Source organism: Lissotriton helveticus, chromosome 2_1 (assembly GCF_964261635.1).
Source record: "Lissotriton helveticus chromosome 2_1, aLisHel1.1, whole genome shotgun sequence".
In the NCBI taxonomy this organism is placed as follows: Eukaryota; Metazoa; Chordata; class Amphibia; order Caudata; family Salamandridae; genus Lissotriton; species Lissotriton helveticus.
This window is the reverse complement of record NC_136059.1, coordinates 1,026,289,444-1,026,315,957: the sequence shown is the minus strand read 5'-3', so window position 1 is coordinate 1,026,315,957 and position 26,514 is coordinate 1,026,289,444. Positions and strand designations below refer to the sequence as shown.

General features: G+C 45.6%; 1 protein-coding gene across 2 annotated transcripts in view; it reads right to left on the bottom strand.

Annotated features, from left to right (window-relative positions):
* Positions 1-26,514, bottom strand: part of AGTPBP1 (ATP/GTP binding carboxypeptidase 1) — a 1,069,504-nt gene that overhangs the window by 266,140 nt on the left and 776,850 nt on the right. For both annotated transcript variants that reach the window (XM_078675801.1, XM_078675802.1), the window contains exon 20: positions 2,235-2,388. In XM_078675801.1, coding sequence (XP_078531927.1) covers positions 2,235-2,388 — 154 coding nt within the window. The remainder of the gene's footprint in view (positions 1-2,234; positions 2,389-26,514) is intronic.

The window sequence follows — 26,514 nt, the reverse complement described above, 5'->3', positions numbered from 1 at the left end:
ATTATATTGCATTGCGCAGCGTAGATACTAGCTTAACCCTTTTCCCTAACGGTTTTCATTTTTCCCGTGCCTGCATGCTAGCGCAGCACGTCAGTAGTAGACGTATTAGCATACGAGTACCAAGATTCATAGCGCTAGGCTATGACCTTAACCCCTCCTCCCCTAATTTGATTTAACCGTCCTCGTCACTCCGCGCAGGATGTTCCGGAGTGCAGCAGAGCTTCGTGAGCGGCTTTACTACTAGTTCTGGTGAGCGCGATGAAACAAACGGCCATTTAAGCGATAGCGATATGTTAGAAATCCATCCGAGCTTCTGTTTAAGCGCTTGAACATTTAATAGGGTTTCACATCCCTAAAGTCTTAGTGCCACCCGTAACTTCGGAGTAGACACGGCTTTGTTTAGACGAGCTATTTTTAGAACAGTTCACTGTGTGGCAGTAATCACCTACATCCCGCGCGTTTCGTTTTTTCCCCGCAGTAATCCTCACATTTCACGATCAATAATGGAGTTAAGGCTAGTTATATCGAGCGCATTAATATACGTTTTCTCATTAGCATTTAGCTTTGCAATTGTTTAAACATTTTGAAATGTGGGCTATTTCTGAAGTATACATTTGCAGAATTGTAGCGCATATAGTTTTGTTGGTCGCCTACTATCTAGTAGTAATTACCATTATTTAAATTTACAGATCCCTTGATAAAGGCGCAGGTTGGCGCCGAAATGCATTGGGAGGCCATGGGAGGCCATATTTTGGCGATAATAATGAAGTAAATTTACTGAGCAATTTTTCTGCTGAGGACATTTAATGTGAATTAACATTGGGATGTCGTTTTGATCTACAATGACTAATAAAGGAAAGATTTTCAACAACCAAAGAAACTAAGTATTCCATTGGAAATTATTGCTGGTTGCAGCATATACTCGTGCCCGGGTATACGAGTTGATTATGAACTTGTGACCATTTATTTAGTATACGTCACACCCCGGAGTAGAGGGTGTTCCTGGAGCACAGTGATCGTTTTAAAATTTCGCAATACCCTTGCAGTGCTCGAATCATCGGAATTTTGTAATTCATAGGAACCCCCATACACAGTGACCGACGCTGTACTTTAGTGGTGGCAGATTGTATTAAGTAACCTGAACTGCTACACCTTTTTCTAACATGATTGCAACAATGAAGCACCTCGGCATTATATTACTTAATTACCAAACTGCAGTGCATTATCCTACCAAAAGTTGGGCAAGAGTCTCATTTGTTGGTGATGCAATACAGCCACATATACGAGTCCTGTTTACTTTCAATGTTTGATAATAGGGACTGCTTCCGCACAACACATTTAAATTGTCTGCTTCCCCTAAAATATTTGTTGTTGGTGCCCAGTGGCAACCATCGGCTAGATTTAAGTGCTGTTTACACCCTGTCATAGAGCTGAAAGTTGGGGCCAGATTGTTAGTTTTACATGGTGGCATCCGTTTTTGAGGCAAGATGAAAACCAGCTCAGAACTGCACCATTCAGTCCCACTCAAGCTTTAAGAATTTCCAGTAAGCTTGAGTGATTACTCGTGTACAATGCCGAGGAAAGGTCTAAGAGGATGAGGAGGCAAGTCACCTTCTTCTAGGACGTGAAGAACATCTTCTGCTATTTGTACATTTGCTGTTTCTGTGCTGAATCCTGATCGGAAGCCAGAATAGTTTGTCAACAAGGTTTTTTTAAAGTTATTGTATGATCCAACAGAGCCTCTAACCCATTTACCTGGACTTCCCCAAGAAAGAGTAGGTTTGTAACTGGGTGCAAGTTATTCAGATCACTAAGACCGGCACCTGCTTTTGTATCTCTTTATGTTTTGCAATGACAGGATAAACTGAATACGTGCCTCCCCTTATCCCCCAAAACAGAACAGTTCTTTCCCTGCACGATTGAACAAGAGCTGCAATCTTACATATCATACAGGGACTACTGGTTTACATCACACAGTTTCAGAGAAAACGAAAAGAAGCTTACAGCCACTTTTCTAGAAAAATGTTAGTGGGGAAAAGGGTACATACGCAGAGAACATGTTATCTATCACCACACAATGACTGACGTCCAGCTTATATCTGTTCATAAGCATAACTAAACTTTCCAATAAAATTAATCGTGTTTGGCAAATTCAATAATCCTAACACATCATTTACATCCAATGACAACAAAATGCAAACATTTAAAAGTGCTGAGAATAAAAGTATACTCACGGAACTGACAGATCTGCTCATATTGATTGGACTGAGGCATGGCTGTTATGGTGAGTACAGGGCAACTATTCCCACCCAGTGTTTCACATAAACAATCATGTCGAAAATAGATTTGCTGTAAGTTAACGGTGGATTCCAATTTTTGCAGATGCATCTTCATTTCAGAAAAAAAAGAAGAATTTACAGTTTGAGTTATTCGTTTATTTTGATAATCAATGAAATAAATGAATTTTCTACCAACTTCAAATAAATTACAATTGACAATGTCAAAACAACAGTAGCAAACTTGAACAAGTATTTGCAATGCAATAGGTCTCGCATTTATGAGAGTTTAAGCTACTGGCATTGTAAATGACAATGCCTTTTATTTATCTTTTTTAAAAACCAACACATAATTAAAAGGCATTGTCGTTTACAATGCCAATAGCTCAAACTCTCGCAAATGTGAGACCTATTGCATTGCAAATGCTGGTTTTCTTTCTGTTCCAATACTTTGAAGTGATTTACCTGATGTGCAGCGCATTACAAACCTTTTAATGAAAGATATTGATCCCACACCTTTCTAAAAAAAAAAAAAAGGCCTTTTGCTTGCCTAACACCACAAACTGAACAACTAGACTAATTTAAATAACTCTAGTTGAGATATCGTGTAAACTGGTGACAAGTTTTTTTCAAGTGCCCTCATGATTGGTAATGTGCGCTTTACAAATATAGGTGGTGGAGTCAACCACGCTCGTTAAATTGTTCTTTTTGAGTGCCTGGCTCTACCTTACTAATGTGCCATGTCAAGAAAGAGTCACGGTTACTAGTACATCATCTGGCTCCAATAGCGCCCTGGACGAACAGAAGTGTCCTGCTCTCGCTTCTGCTGGAGAAAAGAAATGAAGCCGCAACTGCAGCCTTTTCACCGGCCAGTCTGAAGATAGCTACATCAAAGATCAAGTTGTCCAGGTTTACCAACGCGGAGAGCTTGGCTTTGCTAAATGTGCCACTGTGCCTTGTGCTCTATTCGACCCTAGGTGGCGCTGGCACCCGTTTTATCCTAAGCCTATCTCTCCATCACGTTCGCTGTTTCCATTCTCTTCTTTCTGGTGGCTGTTTTAATCTTTCTGTTTTCACATGCAGTCTTTAATGAATAAACACACAAGGCTGTTGTCCCAAGAGGATGAAAGCTGTTAGTTCCATTGTTAATTGAAAAGCTCACTTTTCAAAACACTGCATGGCTACAATGAAAATAGCGCAGGACCGTGGAAGTGCGCATTGTCTCAATAAGGAACAACAAGCACTGGCATAGCCAATAGGTCTCGCCTTTGGGACCTTATAAGTGTTTAGCCATGCAATACTTGATGTTGTTGTACCAAGGATATTGTGCTGGATAGCTAAACACTTATAAGGTCCCAAAGGCGAGATCTATTGCCTATGCCAATGATTGTTCCTATTTGTTTGTATTGTCACGGTTTACCTTTGCCAGACTTTCTTGAAAAAGTTCTTCCGTTTTTAAGGCTCAAATCGTTTTTCTTATGAGTTAAAACCTCTGCAGAATTTATCTTTGAGAATAGGTGCAGTGGGATTAAGTGGTTTCTCCCTAAGAGTTTATGACTGGGTTTCTCACGTATCCATGATCTAATGTCAATGCTCTTTTAGTAGTTAAACCCAAATCCTGATGAGGGTCAGAAACTATGTTAGAAGGGTCCGTCTGCTGGCGTTTTCAAGCACTCCCAAGCACCTATTGGCCCTGATATGGCTTTCCTTTTAACTTCGTTATGCAGAGCCCCCGATCAGTCATCTCCCAGGAGTTCATGTTCAGTGTCTCACCCACTTTTTACGTTTCAACACAGGCAGACCGGCGCTCTTATTGTCTCCCATTACCTCCTCGTCAGTCTTCCTCGAAGCATCCTTACAAGTTGAGAAAATATCCTTCCCACAGAAGTTGTTCCCCAGCAAAGTAGTTCCCCTAACACCCTGCTGTTACCCAGCAGTCTGTAAAAGCAGAGGAACTTAGTGACTACTTCCTGGTTTTTATTTCTTTCTGTGGTACAGGTCTCCTTCGGCTGACACTAAAAACAATTAAGGCAATATCTTTTTTTTATTCTTGGTTTCCTTTTTAAAACAGGAGATTGGCTGTAGCAATCTCCTCCCTCCCCTGTATCCTCTTGATCGCATTTTGATTTAATATACGATTTTGCTCCTGTATTATGCCGTAGTCTAGTATTCCCTTTATACTGGCACTTATGTAACCCTGAGCATACAAACAAGTAAAGAAGTATCTGGTTACTACTTGTTTATTTAGATTGCAAAATCAGTTGATTGGCTAGATATGTCACTGAGATTCTGATGACCTGTCCTTTTAAAGAGCAGTATTTTCTTCTACAGGGTTTATTTCTGTGATATAGATGCATAACCTCGGTCAAACCCCTTAAAGAGAAATAAAAGCCTCTCCCAGAGTTCAGAGGCTGCCGCCGGCGTGGAGTATGGATTTCTGAAGGGCCGAGCCCGTGGGCCATAGAAGCATATGCAGCACCCTGCAGCGGCTGTGTGAGGTTGGAGTGGCAGCCTCCGGCTTCTCTGTGACTGATTAACTCTGGGGTTTCTTTTGCTCCAGAGATTAGCCAATTGCCTGGCCCGGCGAAGAGTCACCCAATCGAAGTCTCTGTCGCTTCACATGGTAATGAGGCCTGACGTGCAAGTCCAGTAGGATATGGAAAATAGGGTTTTCCATTAAGGTGCAGAAACGAATTGGAAGCATTGTGTGGTACACGACTAACATAAATAGAACACTGGCTATATCTAAATACAAGGAGGAGGCAAAGAGCAATATAATAACTTGCTTTTCATGTAGAACCTTTTTTTCCATACTTGCGCCATTTTGTAGTCCTCAGGTATCATGTGTTACTAATCCGTAATATACAATGATAACAATGTGAGGAAATCCCCAACAGATATATATGGTGGAGCACCTTCGCTCCGTGCTTGACGCGGGACAAACGGCAGCGCTTGTGCTATTAGATCTAAGCGCTGCCTTTGACACCGTCTCGCACCCTATCCTTCTGCTGCGCCTAGAGGAGGCTGGTGTCACCGGCACTGCTCTCGAGTGGTTCCGGTCGTTCTTAACCAACCGGGCCTTTAGCGTGACCGTCCCGCCGTATCAGTCCAAATTCCATCCGTTGAACCTGGGCGTCCCCCAAGGCTCCTCGCTGAGCCCTACGCTGTTTAATCTTTACGTAAGGCCGCTAGCTGAGGTTGTCAAACAATGGGGTATGACCATGGTGTCATATGCCGATGACACCCAGCTAGCGGTCACGATCAGCGGGGATGCCGAAGTCGACGCTCCCAGGTTTCAACAAGGACTGAGGGCGGTCGCTAGCTGGATGACGTCCAATTGTCTTCAGCTAAACGCTAGTAAGACCGAGGTCATGGTATTTGGCAGACAACCGGAACTGTGGGGAGAGAGATGGTGGCCGGGGGAGCTGGGTCCTGCTCCCATCCCAGTCGCCGAGCTTAAAAACCTCGGGGTCTGGCTGGACCCTTCCCTTACGTTTGCATGCCACACTAAACGCACGGCTGCATGCTGCTTCGGCATCCTGCGTGGGCTTCGTCCTGTGCTAAAGTTCTTCGATGCCCCCACCAGGCAACTCATGATCCAAGCTACTGTCATCTCCAGGCTGGATTATGCGAGTTCCTTGCTGGCCGGTTTGAATGTGGCAGAGATCGGGCGCTTGCAGAGGATCCAGAACGCCGCAGCGAGAGCGGTGGTAGGCCTCCCAAGATTCTGTCCTACCTCCAGCACCCTACGGTCACTGCATTGGCTTCCGGTGGCCCAGCGGATCCAGTTTAAGGTCCTCTGCGTCGCCTATAAGATCTTGAAGGGGTCCCCGGCAACTATCCTTACGACCCTTCTGGCCAATTACATCCCAGCTCGACCCTTGAGATCGGCAGACCTCGAATTGGCCGCTGTGCCGCGCTTCAAGCGAAGTAGGGCCGGTGGACGCTCATTTCGAGTGCGTGCAGCTGTTCTGTGGAACTCCTTACCCCCGGCAATTCGCGCTATGAGCGATTTGCTTTCCTTTCGTCGCGCAGTGAAAACGTTTTTATTCCCCTAGTTGTATATTTGTGTTGTCTATTGTTTAGTTGTGTTGTGTAGCTGCCTTGTCGGGCGCCAGGACGCTCCTTAGCTGGGGCATCTGTGCGCCAAATAAAAATCACATAACATAACATAACATAACATAACATAACATAACAGATTGCAAGAGGGTTGTTAATCATCATGTTGCTCGATTAGCCTAGTTACTACAATTTATTTGTAATGTACTTGGTCATCATTAAATACCTGTAATTGCTCCTTGAGGATCAAGGAATATGGAGCGGCGATGTTTGTGTTATTGGTACTGATGCCTATTTTTCCCAGACATTTCCTTTCCACTTGCCTCTTCACTTGCTCCGCAGCTGACATTACCTTTGTGTATCATCTCACGCCACCGTCCTTCGCATACTCAGCTTTGTTCCTAAACAGTCTACACGTTTTTATGTAACGGTTGTCCAGTGTCGCTGTCCCACATATGAGGCAAATATATATATATATATATATACACAGCAATTGACGGGAAACATCGTTTACACCGCGGTGTTTACACCGCACTACCTTTACAACGATGCCATTACAATGCAAGTCGTTACTACGACTTGCGCTGGATGGCGCTGTTGGATAAGGAATATTGTAATTTTATATTCCAACACCTTCCCTACTGTTACGTGGGCTGGTGTTGGAATATAAAATTATAATAATCCTCAATCCGCGCACACCAACGCAAGTCGTTGTAACGACTTGAGTTGTAATGGCAGCGTTGTAAAGTACCGCAATCTAAAAGATATCGTACTGACGTACATTCCAATTGACTGAGACACAATCCCGTCTTTGCGATAGGGGAAGAGCCCCCGTCAGAGGTCGGACAGGGTTTCTGCTTGGGCCCTTCCATTTTGTCACCTGCCGGTGCTGCATGGATCTGCAGACAAAGGTAGCACAGGTAAGGGACCACAGACTGGGCTGTGACTAGAATTATGCGAATGAAAATAACCCATTTATGTTGCCTTTAACCAGTTTAGAGGCGCATGGAGCATCTTTGGTCTCTGGCCCTCAAGGCTGCGGCTCCCTGAAAGTTCGCTCAATGGTCGGCCCTGCCAGCTCCACAGGCATCATCTTTATTAGTGCGGAGGTAAGCTGATTAGCCCTTGTCAATCAGACGTGCCAATATCTCAATTGAGCTTTCTTACCCCCTCGCCCCCACAGCTCATTGAAGCGAGTGACAAAGGGCTGTGTGGCTTGTATCCCCCTGGTAAGTGCCGTGGCAGGGTGCACAGGCCTGTGATGATGTGATGACTATATTAAAGAGTACATCAATTTGTTTTAAGGTGTTTTGATTCTCGGACGCTGGCATTAGGAGAGCGAACACCGTGGCCGCAGCTTTACTAGAAAGCGAAGGGTTCTGGAAAGGGGAGCAGAGGAGCGCTTGCGCTGACTCTAGGCTCGACCTAAAAAGGTTATGATCTTTAACAGTGGCTTTCCAGAGCTGGTATTTCTCAGATGTTCACAGCGCAGATAAATACATGTAATTCTCCACATGGAAAAATGTTTCCATTAGGAGACATCTCTTTCTGCAACCCTTTAAAATAGGGGGGTGAACGAGGTTCTTTCACATTCTATTTACAAGTTTACTCAAGCCCATTTTGCCACTGAAGGTAAGTGCGCATACTGGGTGTCAACAGTCACTTGGCATGGTTGAGGAAAATCACAAAAGTATGACTTTGTGGTTGTAATTTATGACCATATTTTTGTGTATATAGCATTACATTTCCAATTGCTGTTTCAGTGTTAGAGACACTTATTATTGTATAGTGCCAATTTGTTTCCTTTTAGCCACTTTGGAGCGCTCCATACAGAACACCGCTCTTCATATTATAAAAGCTTCTGATGAACAAGGGATATAGATCACATTTTACCAACCATCCCTCAATTTTGAGCCGGGCATCTAACTACACTGGCCCTGCAACTCGTGTTTTGTTCCCCATAAACAGCATGAAGCAAAGTGGTTGTCGGCAAACCTAGGTGTTAGAAATGGGGTTTCTGGTTGGCTAGGGTATGCACCTAAGCCAGGCAGAACCCACCACTCTAAACAGGGTAAGCGAGTAATATACCGGAAGCAGGAATTAGAAGGCATACCTGTCAGTCACTTATGGTACCAACCGGGGTAAGAAAGGAGGATGCAGTGAATAAGTGGCTATACTTTGTACCAATGCAAACAGGTAAAGGTGATAAGAAGCTGAGGAGAGGACCTCTAAATAGGGCGCAACTTTTACAATCATTTGCCCAGTGCCCAAATCTGAAAGGCATAGGGACAAAAGACTTGCGGCAAGTAGGATTTAAGCTAAATAAGGAAGGAAAGGAGGTCACCAGAGTACTGGTTTACTCGGACCTGGTAAAGTTTGCAATTGAGAAGGCGGAGAGAGAGGTATTAAAGGAAGGGATACAGTTAGTACCCAAAGAAGAAGTAGAAATAGACGTAGAAGGAAAAGAGCCGCAAGGAAAGGACTTTTTAAGGTGCCACGCAGGCTTAGGAAAGAGACAGGTGAGGATGATAGAGAAGGAAGTAGGTGTAAGTATGGGAAATCATAAAATAGTTGCTAACAACTCAGATATCGAAAAATGGTGGGGGAATTGGAGTCAGGGATCTAGTCCCGCAGGCCCATCCAATAGGTATATCGAGGAGATTGGAGAAGAGGGATACCTAGAGGATGTTGAATAGGTAAAATAGACGCCGCATGGCATAAAGTTTGTTTCTTGGAATATAAATGGTCTGGGGGATCAAACAAAACAGGAAAATATAAAGGAGCTAGCAAAAAGTTCCAAGATCATTCGCATTCAGAAACTTGCCTATGCGGCAAGACCCCAGCATTCGATGGTTTCTGTCAACTCCACTGCCCAGCACAGAAACAAAGGTTTGGGCGCCCTGCGGGTGGAATCATGACATTGCTATCAACTAGAATAGTAAAGAATGTGACCCAACTAACAGTAAAATGCAAGTGGCTGCTTGTATGCAGGATATCTCTAGTGGTTACCAACAAAAAGTATGCAAATTTGACGCTTTTAAATGTGTACATGCAATGGGGAAGCCTGGAGGAATATGTTGTTGAAATGGGTTATTTTAAAGAAGACATGGATTTAATTTGTGAAAAGTTTGGCACGCATACAATTTTATTGATGGGGGATTTTAATCACAAACTAAACCCAAAGAAATCGGATGGTTGGTTCTCGGAAATATTGGAGGCTTATGATATAAACCGAGCAACCTTGCCAAACTGTGGCACCACAACTCGTGATACAAATCCGGGGACCAAAAGCCTCTTTTGTCTAAACGGAAGGTCAGCCCTAGATTGCCCTGCGATGAAAACATTTTAACCAGGCACACAAAATTGCCCAATAGATTATGTCTTCATGTCACCCTGAGATTTTGCCTTAGCTAAGAGATTTAGGACTTATCATAGAGGAGGGAGCGACCATAACCCTTTCAAGCTAGAGCTCTTAGAGGTACACCTGAAGCCCTGTGACAAAGTCATTGAACAACAGGTGGGTACCCTAGGGGGATCACAACGAGGCTATCAGAAGAATACATAGCAAGGTTGGAAAGATTACAACAGAACCTTGATCTGGGTAATGTGAGAGGGCAGTGCTTAGATCGGTACGAGGAAAAATTAGAACACGTGGTTCAAAGTCTCCAGGGAGAACTTAGAAAGGACACCAAAAATGTTAAGAGGAAACAAAATGTACCGCAGAGACAAGGAAAGTGGTTCACGGAGGATTGCCTTAAAAAGAAGAGGGATATAAGGAGAGAAGCACGTAGATTAAGCGTTAAATATGAACAGGAAAGGGCTGATAAGCTTGTAAAATTAATAAAAGAATATAATATGATAATCAGTAGCACGAAAAGAACCTACAAAGAAAGCTGTTGGGTAAAACTGCTGGAGACAATTGAAAGAAAGAACATACGTCAGTTCTGGAAGCTGATACAATCAGCAGCTGAACTCCTGGTCGCCTCAATAAATTGTGTGGTGGAAGAGGCGGCATGGGAGGAATATCTCCTGGAACTGTATAGCCGGGGTAGAGAACCGGAAGTTGGGGAGCCACAGGAGTGGTGCGGGTTAGTAGTAGAGCTCAAAGCAGATTTTCTACCCTTAAACGTAAAAAACACGATAAAAACCCTGAACTTAACAAGGGCAGCAGGACCAGACAATCTCCCAGCCCAGATAATAAAATCACAGCTCAATTGGTAGGCAGAATTCTTTTCACTAATGTTTCAAGCTATTTTAGAAACTGGGAAGATTCCTAATAATTGGAAGGGAGCAATTATCAGACTGGTGCATAAGAAAGGAGATATGCACGCCCCAAAGAACTACAGATTAATACATTTGTTAGATATTGGTGGAAAAGATCTTTGCAAAAATAATATTAGGAAAACTGAAAGATTGGGTGGAACAGGATTCAGTTGTACCGGTAGAACAGGGGGGATTCAAAGAAGGTCACTACCATAGACCACTGCTTTGCCCTTTGGGCACTCGCCCAGAAGTCAATAAACCAGAAGGGGAAATTGTATTGCTGTTTTGTTGACTTTCGGACAGCATTTGACTCAGTGAATCGCAAGTGCTTATGGGAATGCTTGACTAGGTATGGTATACCTGAGGGTTTATTGGCCATCCTAAAGGAATTACACAGAGGAAATTGGGCCCAGGTAATTAGGGATACGCAAGGGGCACTGACGCAGAAAATAGCGGTAGGGAACGGGCTAAGACAGGACTGCGTTTTGGCTCTCCTGCTCTTTGCCATATTTCTGGCCGACCTACCAGCAGTATTAGAAGTGGAAAGAAGTGCAAGCCCTAGAATGAGCGGAACTAAAGTGGCATGCCTCCTATATGCAGATGACCTCATAATACTTGATCAAACGGAGCTCGGACTCCATAAGAAATTAAAAGTTTTTAAAGAATATTGTGAGGCAAAGTTTTTTGTTGTAAATATGGATAAAATGAAGATTTTATGCTTTGGGAAAAGAGATAAAACATTTTGTTGGTTATTAGGACAAACAAAACTGGAGACTGTAAAAGATTATAAATATTTGGGTCTCTGGGTTGATAGTGCCCTAAAATGATATGCCAGCCTAGAAGCCCAAAGAGAAAAAGCCTTTTCTTCAAATTGCAGGCAGAAAAAAATCAATAAGGAATATGGAGACATGTCTCACAGACCAATGCTAAAGGCATATGAATCAATGATTCTCCTGCAGATGTTGTATGGGCAGAAGTCTTGTACCTAAGTGGTAAATGCGGATGGGATCAGGAAGAAGGGAAGATCCTAAAAACTTTACTGTCCCTACTAAGTTCTGCAATGATCCAGGATATTAGAATGGAGACAGGAACAACAGCATGGAGCAAATGCCACTGTTAAGATTTTGGAAACGCCAGGACCCAGGGGAAGTGCAGAAGGTCTTACAATGGCGCAGGGAGGAGATTCGAGGCAGTAGCCTAAAGTGGGCTAGGGAAGCAAGAAAGAAATTCCTGATTATAGCAGAGAGATTAAAGGAGAGACTAACCCAGCATTCACCGGAGATAGACTTTACTAAGTGTTCACTCAGACTACAAGGTCAGGAACAGTGAAGGAAGCAGCACTTGGAATATCTGAGTATGAAAAAATCAGTGCAAGGTATAAGAAACTCATGGGTAAAGGAATCGTGGTACCCGTATTTGGACACCTTGCCCAACTATGGGCTTAGGTGCGAAATACTAAGAGTACGAATTGGTATTAACCCGTGGCTGATGGAGGGAAAAACAAGGGCCGAAATGATACATGCTGATGGAATTTGTAAATCTGGGCTTGGAACTAAAATGATATTTTGCACATATTGGTAGATTGCCTTGCGGTTTTAGCTTTGAGGAAACAGTTTTTACGCCCAATTTTTTAAAATATGGAATAAGGTCACGAGCTCAAGCTATAGCTATGCTTATAGAAATGTCAAATCTTGATATTGCCATTGCATTGGGAAATTACATCAAAGGCTTACAAAATGTCTTGAGGGATAAACTGAAGGGTGGTGAGAGATTCTATTCCTCTTTCTAAGATTCCCTCACCCAGTTTACGCAAAATACCTTAGTCTAATCTACACACTATTGAATTGAGTCGAAATGTTGCTGCTATCGTGGAAAGGATGCGAATAAAGTATTTTTAATATGTGCATAACTGATAATGTACCTCTAATGAATTTTATTGCTATTTACTTATCTAGATTAATATATATAATATTGAATTTCTTTGGGTTAAAAGGTTGCTACTATTGAGGAAAGGAGGTGGATACCGTACTTTTTATTATGAATATTATTGTAAGGAAGTTTTAATGAATTGTACTGTCATTTATTTATTCAGGGTTCCCGTTGTGTTTAAAGATTATGGTCTAAATAAGCAAAGAGTTTCAGTTCAGAGTTACACATCAAAATAACCCCTGATCACCCCCATGGTAGCCTAGCACAAGCAGTCGGACTTATCCCAGAGGCAAAGTGTAAAGAGTTTGCAAAACACACACACACACACCATTGACACAATAAATACACAACAAAAGAGACTCCATACAATGTTGAATAAAAATATAAAATATATTATACACAAACGATAGACCAACACGACATAAATCATAAATACTGTGCATGTTATGCAATTCTGAAATAGTACAAGTTATCAGTACAGTGCTAGAATCAAAAACGACATACATTAGGGAACATTAGGGTATGAAAGGCAACAGGTTATGAAATAAAGAAAACATGAATCATCACATGAGTACAAGAACGCAAATCAGGTTATGAAAAAGCACATGAATCACTGTATTACTATTGAACGCATAACAGCCTCAGAAGTACCAGTGCCTCTATTAGCCTCTTTACAGTAAATACTCAATGCGAATCAGGCAGATACGGAATGTAGGCCGCAGAAACACCTGTGCGCCTACTACAAGTATTGCAGTGGCGGATCCTCCATGGGGACGTTTGAGCGCAGCCCCACTGCTTTCTCGCCGTGCGAGAAGGCAGAAACAAATAGTAGATAACTACCATTTGTTTCTGCCTTCTCGCACGGCGAGAAAGCAGAAGTTCCTTCCTGGTTGGGAGAGTGGGCGGCGTTACTCGAGGGCAGGGGTGTGGCTTTCCCACTGTTGCTAATACTGTCTGTTTGGGCAGCCTGAGAGGCTGTCCAAACAGACAGTATTAACTGTATTAAGAACAGTGGGCAAGCCGCTCCCCCCTGCCCTCGAGTAACCCCTCCCACTCTCCCTGCTCTCTGTATGCTGCAGCATACAGAGAGAAATGACGTAGGTAGGGCAGCCTGCCGAACCAATCACAGCGCTGTGCTGTGTGTGGTGGTGGAGGGGAGGGAGGCTGCCTGCGTGAGCGTGACGACGAGCACCATGGGAAATTCAAGAACAGGACGTCGGCGGGAGTCGGGAGTCTGGAGTCGGAACTTGAAGGCGGGAAAGAAGGTAAGTTAAGTTTATTGACTTCTTTATCCCTGCCTTTGAAAGGACTATGCCTACGTAACGCCCGTATGTTTTCCTTCTGTTTGCTTTGTCATCCTCTCTCCTCAATACCATTACTTTCTAACTTCTTTCTCCTACACTGCTTAGTGCTCGCCATTTTCCCTTGTTTACAACATTTTCTTTTCCAATCGCTCCTGTGTCCCTCCCCATCCTCAGTATCCCTTCGCTCCATTTAGGACTCCTTCAGCTTGCTCGCCACAGTGCGCCGTCCACAACGTTTACGCCCCGCCACTTTCAAATGTCACCAGCCGCGACTGAAGTATTGTGGTAATTCTCAGCAGATTCATAAATGCTGCATCTTCCTACCAGGAGGCCTCCGTCGAGGACTCACCCCGGGATTGCCACCAATGAAAACAAGAGCCCCCAAGGTATGTGCCAAAGTGGGGAAGGGGGCGCCACACTGCCGAATTCGCAGGGAGACCTTGTAGGGTCCCTCAAGTGCAGAATGATCGAAAGACAGCTGCTCACAAACGCGCAATGCAACTTCCAAACTCTCAGGAAAACTCAGCCTCTTCGGAAGGAAGGGCTTCCTTTCTCCTCCCTGACAGTACATTTATGGGCTGATTTTGGACCAGCACCGCCAGCTGGGGTTAGCTTAACGGGGCCCGCATCGGTGATCTCTGCCGTTCCGAGTGGAGCACATGGGGGAAAATCAAGCCCCACGCTCAATCCAGTAAGGCCCGCTACCAGAAGTAAAACACTCTTAAATACAGCTGCCCCTAATGCAGGATGGCTTCCACAAGAAAAAGAGGGCACTCAATTCACGGTGGGCTAAGCTCAACCAGCAAGCGTGCTGCGCCGACTTACATTAAAATACCAAACTCTTGGTCTTTGCAGAGTGGGCACAGCAGAAATCGTGCAGCACGCACCTGGCAAGCAAATCCCCCTGAGAGGTGAAAGCGCTCTCCTGCAATCAGCAGGCCAACACAGCAAAGCAAGCAGTCCCTCTTGGCAGCACAGCAGTCCCTGGCAATGTGCAGAATGTAGGGCCAGCAGCATCTGGTTACAAGTCTGATGCAGTGTCTGTCACTCTGCCCTGGACATGGATTAAAGTCAGGCTGCAAAGCACGAAGAGTCATAAGCATCTCAAGTTGGGATGAAAACATTTGTCCCCTTAGAAACTAATTTCTGATTTCAATAAACAGCCTTAACACCCTTAATTCCCGAACCTCCTACCTGCAATTAGCATTTTTTCTTAGCAGGAGTCTCAGGTATAAATCTGGAAAGAAGAGTAGATGACTATCCCACAGAATCACCATGTTCTTATTGTGAGGAAAGTGGTTTATTATATGGCGTGGTTGTACTACCTCACTGAAAAATAAAGACATGACTCCGTTTTCAAGCCAGTCAGGTTTGTTTGAAAAATCTTAGCTTTACCCTGAGTAGCTGTGGCTCCGAGCAGTCAGGCTTTATCAGAGGAACAAGTATAAAGCAGTGCCAAAACAGCTGGATAAGAACAAAATAAAAATCCCACAGCCATGTATAAAAATAGGGTGCATTTTTATCTTATAATAGACACCTTAACAACAAATATCCACGAGAAGGTTTCAGAGGTATGAATTTTTAAAATAACCATAAATCACAGATTTTCACTTAACACAATAAATCACTGTAATCTATTGTGACTTGCAGTTTCTGGTAAATGACAACACGTACATTGAAAACAGCTGTAGAGGCATTCTTGAGGTAACCAACTACGACAGGGAACTAGTCACTGGGACCAATAAGGTTGAGTAAAGCATTTACTTAACAGTCAAATCAGTCTCTAGTCCAGTTCCAGTCTCTATGGGTGAACTGCCATGGACCTTACTGGTGTAGGTTTGATGTAAGGGATATAGAATGCTGAAGATGTTCAAGCATGCTGAGCTGGTGACAGTGGTCTTCCTCGGACTACCCCTCCTCCGTCCACGAATGCAGTGGGGCAACGTTGGCCGCAGAGGTCAATGTCCCTTGAAGTCCAGTTGATGTCTAGCCAAAAACCAGCTACTAATGGTCTACGGGTCTCCGGTTACAGTGAAACCAGTGGTGCTCTTTAACTAGTGGTACCTTCCTTGCTGGGTGACCAAGCTGCACTCCGATGGCTCTCCCGGATCCAGCAGGCTCGGGTGCAACTTTTGAGGGATGGGACTCTCCCAGGTTGCATTTCGGCAGTCAGCAGCAATCAGGAGATCTAGGAGACCAGCTCAAAAAGGCAGCCTTCTTCAGATTTTCTGGCACAGTAGCTGTAACAGGAAGCCGGTCAACTGACTCTTGGAGTCACTTCTTCTGTCTGGGGCTTGGGGACAATTTTTCCTTGAGCAGGCCACCACAGGCACAGTCCTCTCTTTGCTAGTCCAAGGGGCAGCAGGTGCAGTCCAGTCTTTGGTGCAGACCTGGGTCCAGGTAAAACAACAGAACAGTTCGTATTCGGTCCACTCTCTTATTCAGACATGATCTGATGTCTGGAGGCCATTTTTATGCCCAGTTCTTGCCCTAGTGGGATGCGATGACTACTAGCCAATTGGCTAGCATGTCCTCTCCCGCCTGGTGACAACGTCCTGTGGAGTATGGTATCTAGCTAGCCCAGTATGCACTATTCTGACCACTCCCAACATTGCAGGACCTTTGTCTTGGCAAATGAATTCTCTAGCACATCCCAGATGTGTGACTACCTGCCCTGCCCTTTTTGTTTATCCCTGAAAGTCATTCACACCTCCTCAATGGAGGGCAGCAGGCTGTCCCGTGACCAGCAACCATAAACGTTCACTAGAAAACTTTGGAGAACAAAGTGGCAACTTTGTAAAGTTGTCATTTGTGCAAAGGTTACATTAAATTCGACTTGAGTATCAAGTGAGTTTTAATGCAACATCTTTTTTGATACCTCCAAGTATCATATTTAGTAGTCCCATTCAGAAGTTAGCACTGCTGAGCTGTCAGTGTGTAACTCTGTACTCACCAATGGGGCTACTAGTATTTCCACAGAAAAAAATGACATGCAGGGTTTTGACTGTTAGAACATGTACAGTTAGAAAACACATGTTCAACTTTTTAATATAATGAACTCTTCCTTTAGACCTTTAGACAGGCTGGATTATATTAAAAATGCCTACCTTAAGGGTGAATTATAAATATTAAAAAGGAAGGTTTGGACTTTGCCATTACTTTTAAAAACTGCTCTGCCAGCCAGCAATGGAGACTGTGAGTCATGCTTTGCTATATCACATTTGTGGTGGAACAATAAGTGCTACAGTGCATAATGAGTACCTTAACCTACAGGCCCTGGGTACTCCTGGTACCATGTACAAGGTACTTATAGGTAAATTAACTTGTGCTGATTGTGTGTGAACCAAACAGACATATACATTTTAGTGGGTCAGAGGACTAGCACTGAGGCCTGTTTTTCATGACTCATTGCACTTACAGTCTCGAAAAAAACGTTGTATCAGTCCAAAAACTTGAGGGTGAACATGCAAAAAAGCGCCATTTCCTTACACTTATGCTCTATCTCTGGCAATACCCCTGTCAATTAATTTGTCAGTGAAAACATTTACAGTCCCACAAAAAGTTACCAGGAGGGAAGCCAATACACTCACACATCATATTCTGGTCCTCTTCTTCATAAGATTACAACAAATCCCTCATAATTTTCACCATCATTAGAGTGCATGATTCTGCTGCAAACAATTAGTGGACACTCAAAATTCTGAGCTTGGCTTCCCTCCTTCATTTTGTAGCCCAAATGAACAAGTTACTTACCTTCGGTAACGCTTTTTCTGGTGGATACAGTATCTGCCTGTGGATTCCTCACCTTGTGAATATCCCCTTGCGTCAGCAACATTCGGAAATTCTTTTTGTAGCTACGCGCCGACGTGGACGACGTCACAGAGGCACTACACCGCGCGCGACTACGCTGATGTCACCGACTCCATATTAGGCCCACGCCGGCGTGATGACATCAGTTCCGCCCTTTTTCCCGTGCCTTCGAGGCACACGGACGGACCGACATCAGTAGATATATACACAGTATACACAGTACACAAATGTCAAGATAACACACATAGTGTGAAACCAATGCAGAAAAGCAATTGAAATAAAACTTTTCCTTCAACAATAAAAACATATTAACATCACAGTTACTCAGGTATAGAAGAGTGGACAACGGGGAGGCGGGTGGGTCAGTGAGGAATCCACAGGCAGATACTGTATCCACCAGAAAAAGCGTTACCGAAGGTAAGTAACTTGTTCTTCTGATGGGTACATCTGCCAGTGGATTCCTCACCTTGTGAATAGATTCCCACAGCAGTCCCCACTCCCGGAGGAGGGTGTCCTCTCCTCTATACCAGAAAGTCCTGAAGGATAGAACGCGCAAAATGGCCGTCCCTCCTCACCTCGGTATCCAAGCAGTAATGCTTCGCGAAAGTGTGGAGGGAGGCCCAAGTTGCCGCTCTACAAATGTCCTCAACAGGTACACCCCTAGACAAAGCAGATGTTGAAGACTTTGCTCTAGTAGAGTGGGCTCTTATACCCTCTGGAGGTTCCTTACCAGCCAGGGCGTAGCAGATGTTGATGCATAGTATTATCCATCTCGCAAGTGTGCGCTTGTGCACAGCTCTTCCTTTTCTGCAGCCAGCAAATCCAACAAACAGCTGGTCATCAACTCGATAGTCCTTTGTCCTATCAAGATAAAAGCTCACCGCCCTCTTAGGGTCCAGACGGTGAAGCCGCTCATCCTCCTTGGAAGGGTGAGGGGGAGGATAGAAGGTAGGAAGGGTAATAGACTGTCCTAGATGGAAAGGAGTTACCACCTTAGGCAGAAAAGCAGCCCTGGTCCTAAGAACCATTCGTTCAGCATGAATGGTCAAGAATGGGGGCTTTGAACTAAGAGCTTGAAGCTCACTTACCCTCCTTGCTGAGGTAATTGCAACTAGGAAAACCGTCTTAAAGGACAACAACCTCAAGGGACAATTATGTAAAGGTTCAAAAGGGGAACCCATTAGAAAAGTAAGCACCAGATTCAAGTCCCATTGAGGCACAATAAAAGGAGTAGGAGGAAATGTATTTGTAAGGCCCTTCAGAAATCTTAAAACAATAGGAGATTTAAATAAGGATGGCTGATCCGGCAGGCAGAGAACTGCCGACAAAGCCGAAAGATAACCCTTAACTGTAGCCACAGCAAACCCTTGCTGCGCTAATGAAAGAGCAAATAGACGTATATCTGACAAACGAGCCCTCAAAGGGTCAATGGACTTCTCCCCACACCAAATCACAAATTTAGACCATCTGTATGAATAGATTGACTTGGTAGAGTCACGCCTGGCCGATAGAATGACATCCACCACATCATGTGGGAGAGAAAAGGAATTCAGGTTGCCCCGTTCAATCTCCAGGCATGAAGGTGTAAGGTCTGGAGGTGGGGGTGTAGAACCTGCCCCTCCATCTGAGAGAGGAGATCTGCCCTGAAAGGGAGACGGAGCGGCGGGCACGAGGAGAGGTGGAGAAGATCTGTGTACCACACCCTTCTTGGCCAATCCGGGGCGATCAATATAACTTGGGCCCGGTCTTGGCGAATCTTCCTCAGAACCCGAGGAATCAAGGGTATGGGAGGAAAAGCGTAAAGGAGTTGCGAGTCCCGACTCAACTGAACGCGTCCCCTAAAGCTCCCTGCATCGGAAACTGGAGGCTGCAGAATGACGGGCAGTGAGCATTCTCTTGAGTGGCGAACAGGTCCACCTGAGGAGTCCCCCACGTCCGAAAGACGTGACGAACTACCTCTGGAAGAAGCCTCCACTCGTGGTCGGCTGAGAACTGCCGACTGAGACTGTCTGCACGCACGTTCAGAACTCCGGCCAGATGATTTGCCATCAGACAAATCTGATGATCCGGAACCCAGGACCAGAGACGCAGAGCCTCTCTGCAGAGACACTGCGACCCTACTCCTCCCTGCTTGTTGACATAACACATCGCGGTGGTGTTGTCCGTCAGGACCTGAACCGACCGCCCGCGAAGGGAAGGGAGGAAGGCCTCGAGTGCCAGACGTATCGCCCGCAATTCCAGAAGGTTGATGTGAAGCAACCTTTCCTCTGGAGACCATAGACCCTTGACCTCCAGATCCCCCAGATGAGCACCCCACCCTAGAGTGGATGCATCCGTTATCACTGTGGCCACCGCTGGAGGAAGTTGGAAAGGCTTTCCGTGAGACAGATTGCCCTCCACACTCCACCAAGACAGATCCGCTGCAGTTTCTCTGGAGATCCTGATGGACTCCCTGAGATCTCCGTTGTGTTGATACCACTGCCTGCGGAGGCACCACTGGAGTGCCCTCATATGCCAGCGTGCATGGTTGACCAACAGAATGCAGGAAGCCATCAGACCGAGCAGACGAAGGACCTTCAGGACTGGGACGACCGCTCCATTGTGAAATAAAGGAATAATTTCCTGTATGTCGCGAATCCTTTGAGGTGGAGGGAATGCCCGACATACAGTTGTATCCAGTACTGCACCTATGAACAGGTGGCGCTGGGAGGGCACCAGGTGAGATTTGGGTACATTTATTGAAAAACCCAACCTGTACAACAACTGAGTTGTGACTTGCAGATGATGGAGCACTTTCTCCGGAGATTCTGCTTTGATCAGCCAATCGTCCAGATAAGGGAATACTGGAACCCCTGACCTTCTGAGATGTGCAGCCACCACTGCCATCACATGGGTGAAGACTCGAGGTGCAGTAGTAAGACCAAACAGAAGGACCGCAAACTGGTAGTGCTGCGATCCCAACGTAAAACGGAGATACTTCCTGTGCGACTTCAGAATGGGGATGTGGAAATACGCATCCTGCAAGTCGATCAACACCATCCAGTCTTCTTCCAGCAGCGCTTGAGGAACCTGCGCAAGGGTGAGCATCTTGAACTTCTCCTGCATTAGGTAAAGGTTCAAGATCCTGAGATCCAGGATTGGACGAAGTCTGCCATCCTTTTCTGGGATCAGGAAATACCGGGAGTAGCACCCCTGACCCCTCTCCTGCTCTGGAACCACCTCTATCGCACCCTTTCTGAACTGAGCCAGGACTTCTTCCTGCAAGAGCAGCAGGTGGTCCACCGCACAAAATGCTTGGCAAGGAGGGTAATTGGGGGGAAATTCCCGAAAGGGAAGAGCATACCCATTCTCCACGAGATTGAGAACCCAAAGATCCGATGTAATCAATTCCTAATCTCCTAGAAAATGGGTAAGCCAGCCCCCCAACTGGGTCCACATGATCCGGAATGGCGGATCTAGGGCTGCTTTGCTGTGGTGGCAGGGGGTTGGGAAGAGGTAGAGGAGGAGGAGGAGGCCTGACGACCTCTAGGACGAGCTCTTTGCCTGCCTCTGTACGACTTGTACAGCGTATTTTGCTGCTGCTGCTGTTGTGGCTGCCGGTAGGTCCGAAAGGAAGACCTGCCAAAACCTCTGAACCTCTTCCCCGCAGTACCTCTGGACTGTAGGCCCAAAGATCTCACTGTCTCTTTGCTGTCCTTGAACCTTTGTAAAGCAGCATCAGCCTTCTTTTCAAACAAACCTGACCCATCAAAGGGCAAATCCATCAAGGCAGCCTGGACATCCGCAGAGAATTCAGAGGATTTAAGCCATGCCGCTCTTCTTGTGGCCACTGAAGAACCCATCACTCTTGCCACCGAGTCAGCAGTGTCCAGACCACTCTGAATGACCGGTCTAGCAGCAGCCTGAGTGTCAGTAATCACCTCTTGAAAATCCTTCCTATCCTCCTCAGGAAGCTTTGGAACCAGCTGTTTGACTGAATCCATCAATGCATGGATATAGCGTCCCATAAGACAAGTAGCATTAGTCGATTTGAGCGTCATGCTTGCCGAGGAAAATACTTTTTTCGCAGCCTGGTCCTGTTTCTTCGATTCCTTATTCCCAGGAACCTGTGGAAAAGCACCCGCAGATTTTTTCGAGCAGGCCGCCTGCACAACCAAGCTCTCTGGTAAGGGGTGCGTGGATAAAAAGTCCGGGTCACCAGGCGCCACCCTGTACCTTCTCGCAACCGCCCTCGAAACAGCAGGGGCTGTAAGCGGTCTTTTCCAAACCTCGGATATAGGCTCCGCCAAAGCATCATTGAAAGGGAGCATAGGCTCGACCACAGAGGTAGGTGAATGAAGGACCTCAGTCAGTATATTAGCTTTATACTCTGCAGTAGGAAGTGTTATATTCAACAAGTCTGCAGCCTTCCTTATAACTACGTGATAAGGTGTCACATCCTTAGAAGGGGTGTCAGAAACAGAGGCCAAATCCCAATCAGGAGACAGCTCAAGACCACTAGCCTCTCTCAGATCGTCGAAAAGATCCTTTGAATCCTGCAGCTCAACCTCTTCCATTTCTGCATCATGGTACCTCTGCTCTTCCAGAAGTCTCTGTGCCTCACGCCTCGACCTCTCCTTCAGGAATGAAGTCGACGGATCCGGAATCGACTCCGCCGGAGCCGGCGTCGAGCCCGAAGCCGGAGGACCAGACCGCTGAACACGAGATCGGATCGGATTCGGCATCGGCGTCGAGGGTGTCGGCGTCGAAGGTCTTGGCGTCGAAGGCTTCGGCGTCGCCGAGTAAAGCCAATGCGGCGTCGGAGCCGGCATGAATGGCATAAAAGGCGCATAGCCAACATGTTTTGTTGCCGTTATCAAATTTAAGCAACTTCGTCAGGGCTAGGGATCCAAATTGGCGTTTTCATGTGGGATTTGCATCAAACCTGTGATGGTAGTAACAAAAGACAAGAAAGGTAAAAAAGGGCTATAACTGCAACTCATTCATGACAATTCCAGTGTGCCACAGTGTTCCACATCAATGTTTTGAAATTTCACAAAGGTTTTGTACCATCCGGTTGCGTCACTGCAGCATACCGGCAACCTCAATGAAACGGAAACCACGCGTCACACAATCGCGTTTGATGGCTTGATGCAAATCCCACATGAAAACGCCAATTTGGATCCCTAGCCCTGACGAAGTTGCTTAAATTTGATAACAGCAACGAAACATGTTGGCTAGTTGTTATTGATTATGTCATTTTTTAATGTAGAAAAGCTTACAGCAAGTAAGCTTTACCAATTTTTATTGGTGAGGATTATTTTTATGTTCTCACGGGATCCATGAACACGTGTATTATTTTTACACATATAGGAAGTACACTCACATTAAGGTTTCTTCCTCTTGTGTTTATTGGGTTGAGGCTTTGTCTGAATACACTCGCACATTTTCTTTTCGGAAAGAAGGTAACCAATGATGATAAGCGGGTTTTCTGGCGAGTACCAGTCAGTTTTCCCCTATTGGGTTGCTACCGTGAGGTGCCTTCTTTCCTTTTCACATTTTTTCTGTGGATGAAAGGTCTGTGGATGGTAGTTTGTATATTTCTTTTTTAGAAATTAGATACACCACAGCAAAGTGACCAATGTATTAAATCGGTCACTGTAAGTGAGGTCGCAAATAAATTGACCCTCTCGGGCTGTGATTTGAAAAACATTTAGGGTGTATCAATCCAGGGATAGCCCCTCATTGATAGTGAACTCGTTGAGTGGGGGGCTGGTTGTCCTGTTGTTCCCCCTGAAACTCCTATTGTATTGAAGATCAATATAACAGCTGAGAACTCTCTTGGGGTCAAAACAGTATAGTCTCTCCTCCTCTTTAGATGCGTGAGGTGGAGCATAGAAAGTCCGCAGGGTGATGTTTTGACCGAGGTGGAACGGCATCATAACTTTAGGCAAGAAAGACGCCTGTGTTCGCAAAACCAGCTTGTCTGGGAAGAAGGTGTTCTACAGCGGGTTGACACAGAGAGCCTGAAGCTCACTCACACGCCACTCCAATGTTTTAAGGACAAGGAACAGAATCTTGAGAGTGAGAAGCTGCAATGGGTAGCTATGAAGTGGCTCAAAGGGAGTGCACATCAGAAACGTGAGGACCAAATTAAGGTCCCACTAAAGCATGACAAAGGGAGAGGGAGGACACAAATGTAAACTTTTCAAAAAGTGCATAACTGAAGACATGAACAATAAGGGCTGATGTGGTAACTTCAAAAAGGGCCAATTATACTGTTTAACTATGCTCAGAACAAATGGGATAGGGCCATAATAAACATTAAAATGTCAGATAACTTCGCCTGAAGGGGGTCTGTCAAGCGCCGCACCAAGCCACAAATTTCTCCCAATAAGAGGCATATACAATTTTCTTTGATGGATGCCTGGCTGCCTAGAAGAAATCAACCCCCTCCAAAGGAAGGCTGAAGGTATTCAGTTATCGTCGCTCAATATCCAAGCATGAAGGTGAAGATTGTGAAGGCCTGGGTGCAGAACCCTTCCTTGCTGCTGCAACACCCAGTCCCCCCGCAGGGGCAGGCTGATTGGAGGACATATGCTCAAGCCAAAGTTTTTTGGATACCATATGCTCCAAGCTCCAATCTGGGCCACTAGGATGACTTGAGCCCAGTCGGTCCTGATCTCTTGAGAACTCGGGCAGGAGTGGTATCAGCGGGAAAGCATACATAAGTCGCGAGTTCCACTTGAGGCGGAACGCGTCTCAGAGCAACGCCTTGAAAAACTCCAATTTGCAGAAGTGCTTGAATTGACTGTTCTCGGGGAAGGCCAACAGATCGAACAAATGTTTTCCACATTCGTGGAAGAGACCATGTGCCACTTGCCTGCCCACCAGGAAGAATCCTTGGTGGTCCAACCATTTCCTGAGGCACAGTGTCTGTGACCCCCACCCTGCCCTCTTTGTAGCAGTACTGCATGGCAGTGGTGTGGTCTGTGAGCACCTGTACCATTATCCCTGTGATAGATAGAATACAAGTTTTTAATAGCAAGTGGATGGCCATCAGCTCCAAAATGTTGATATGAAGCTGGGACTCGACCAGAGGCCTCTGATCTCTGCCTCTCCCAGATGGCCACCCAGCTCAGAAGCGATGCATCGGTCACCACTGTCAGCTCACTACTGTCAGCTCTGGTTGGGTAGGGAGCGGGGTCTGTCACTGACCCAATTGCAGTCCAGTAACTACCACTGCAGATCTTTCACAGTCTCCTCCAAAACAGAACGTGGTTGGGGAGGTTTACTTGATGTTGGGCCCACTCAAACGTCAGTTACCACTTCAGAACACGCATATGCCACCTAGCGTGTTCGGCCAGCAGTATCCAGGAGGCCATCAGTTCCACCAGCCTCACAGTCGACCGCACTAAAATCCAGGACAGAGGATGAAAGATCTGGATTATAGCCTGGATGTCCTGGATGCTCTTTCCTGGGGGAAGGCTCAAAACAATGCCCAGAATGGCTCAGATGAAGGGGAGCATCTGAGGAGTCAGGTATGACTTTGACATGCTGATAGTGAACCACAAAGATGACAGGATGTTTGTTGCTGTCTGGAGGTGGATGATGACTGCCTGGGGTGAGCACATCTTTAAAAGACAGTCATCGAGGTGGGGGAAGACTGAGACCCCTCACCTCTGCAGATGTGCTGCCATCACCTCTATTACTTAACAAAGGGGAGCACAACAAACAAAGTTCTGATGGGCCTGCAAGACGGGTATATGTAATAGGCGCCCTGAAGGTCCAATGCCATCATCCAGTCCCCAGAGTTGAGGGCAGATGTTACCTGAACCAGCGTGAGCATTTAGAATTTCTACTTCTGGAAGAATGCGTTTAAAAGGTGCAGGTCTAAAAGACAGAAAAAGTCCTTTGTACTTCTTGGCACTGTTTAATTTGTGCCGGTGGTTTCCTATGCTCAGCACCAGCACTTTCTTCAAAGGGCCAGGCCATAACATTTCTCTCCCTTTGGCAGTGGGCCTGGTTATTATTATTTGGTCAAAACTGCAACCCGACTATGTGGTCTCCGAGCGGAGCCTAGAGAGGCCGTAAAATGCACTGTGTGCGCTGCGCACTCAACCCACATATCCCGCTCTCACTGAATATCAGTCAATGGAAAGTGGGAATAGAAACCTGACGATACGCACATCCTCTCAGGTTTGGAATTAAAAAGTGAGCGTGGCCATCTCATTGGTTGCAGTTTTGACCACGTGGAGTCTTTGTTTTGAGGATATGTGCGTTTGGAGCTGTGGCTTGCTTACCATTTTCAGGGCCTGAAAAATGTGACACACTTGTGCGCCTCTGTGTGTGCATTGAGGATTACATCTGCAGCCATCCTCTGTGTTCTGCGGCTGCTCGTCCTTCAGCAAAAGAAGTGTAACCATAAGAAAAAAACTTTTTGTCCATGTGCACACTTGTTTTGTTGGTGCTTGGCTGGAACTCTAGTGCAATCATTATCGCTGCCAGACACTGCAGCGTGACTCAGGTTCATATCCAACAAAAGAAATCTAAAATGGGTTCTTTCCAACCATTTATTTTATTTGCAAACATTAAAAAATGTATCTAGATACCATTGCCGGCACTGGGCCCTTGCTGCTTATTGTTGTGTGTATGCTTGCGATAGAGGTGGGTGAGCTGCTGAAAGTCAGAGGAGCTTGCATGGGTGGAGAAGGCAAGGGAGAAACATAGGGAAGCAGGTTTCAAACCCTGGGCTCAGCTGCACCCTTTGAATGCCAGCAAATCTGGATGTGCCAGGAAAAAAAGTGCAACATAGTTTGTGTCTGCCTGTTGTGAGGTGCTCCTCTGTCTGTCCATGTCAGGGTTCGCAACATTTAAAACTGCAAAACATAAAA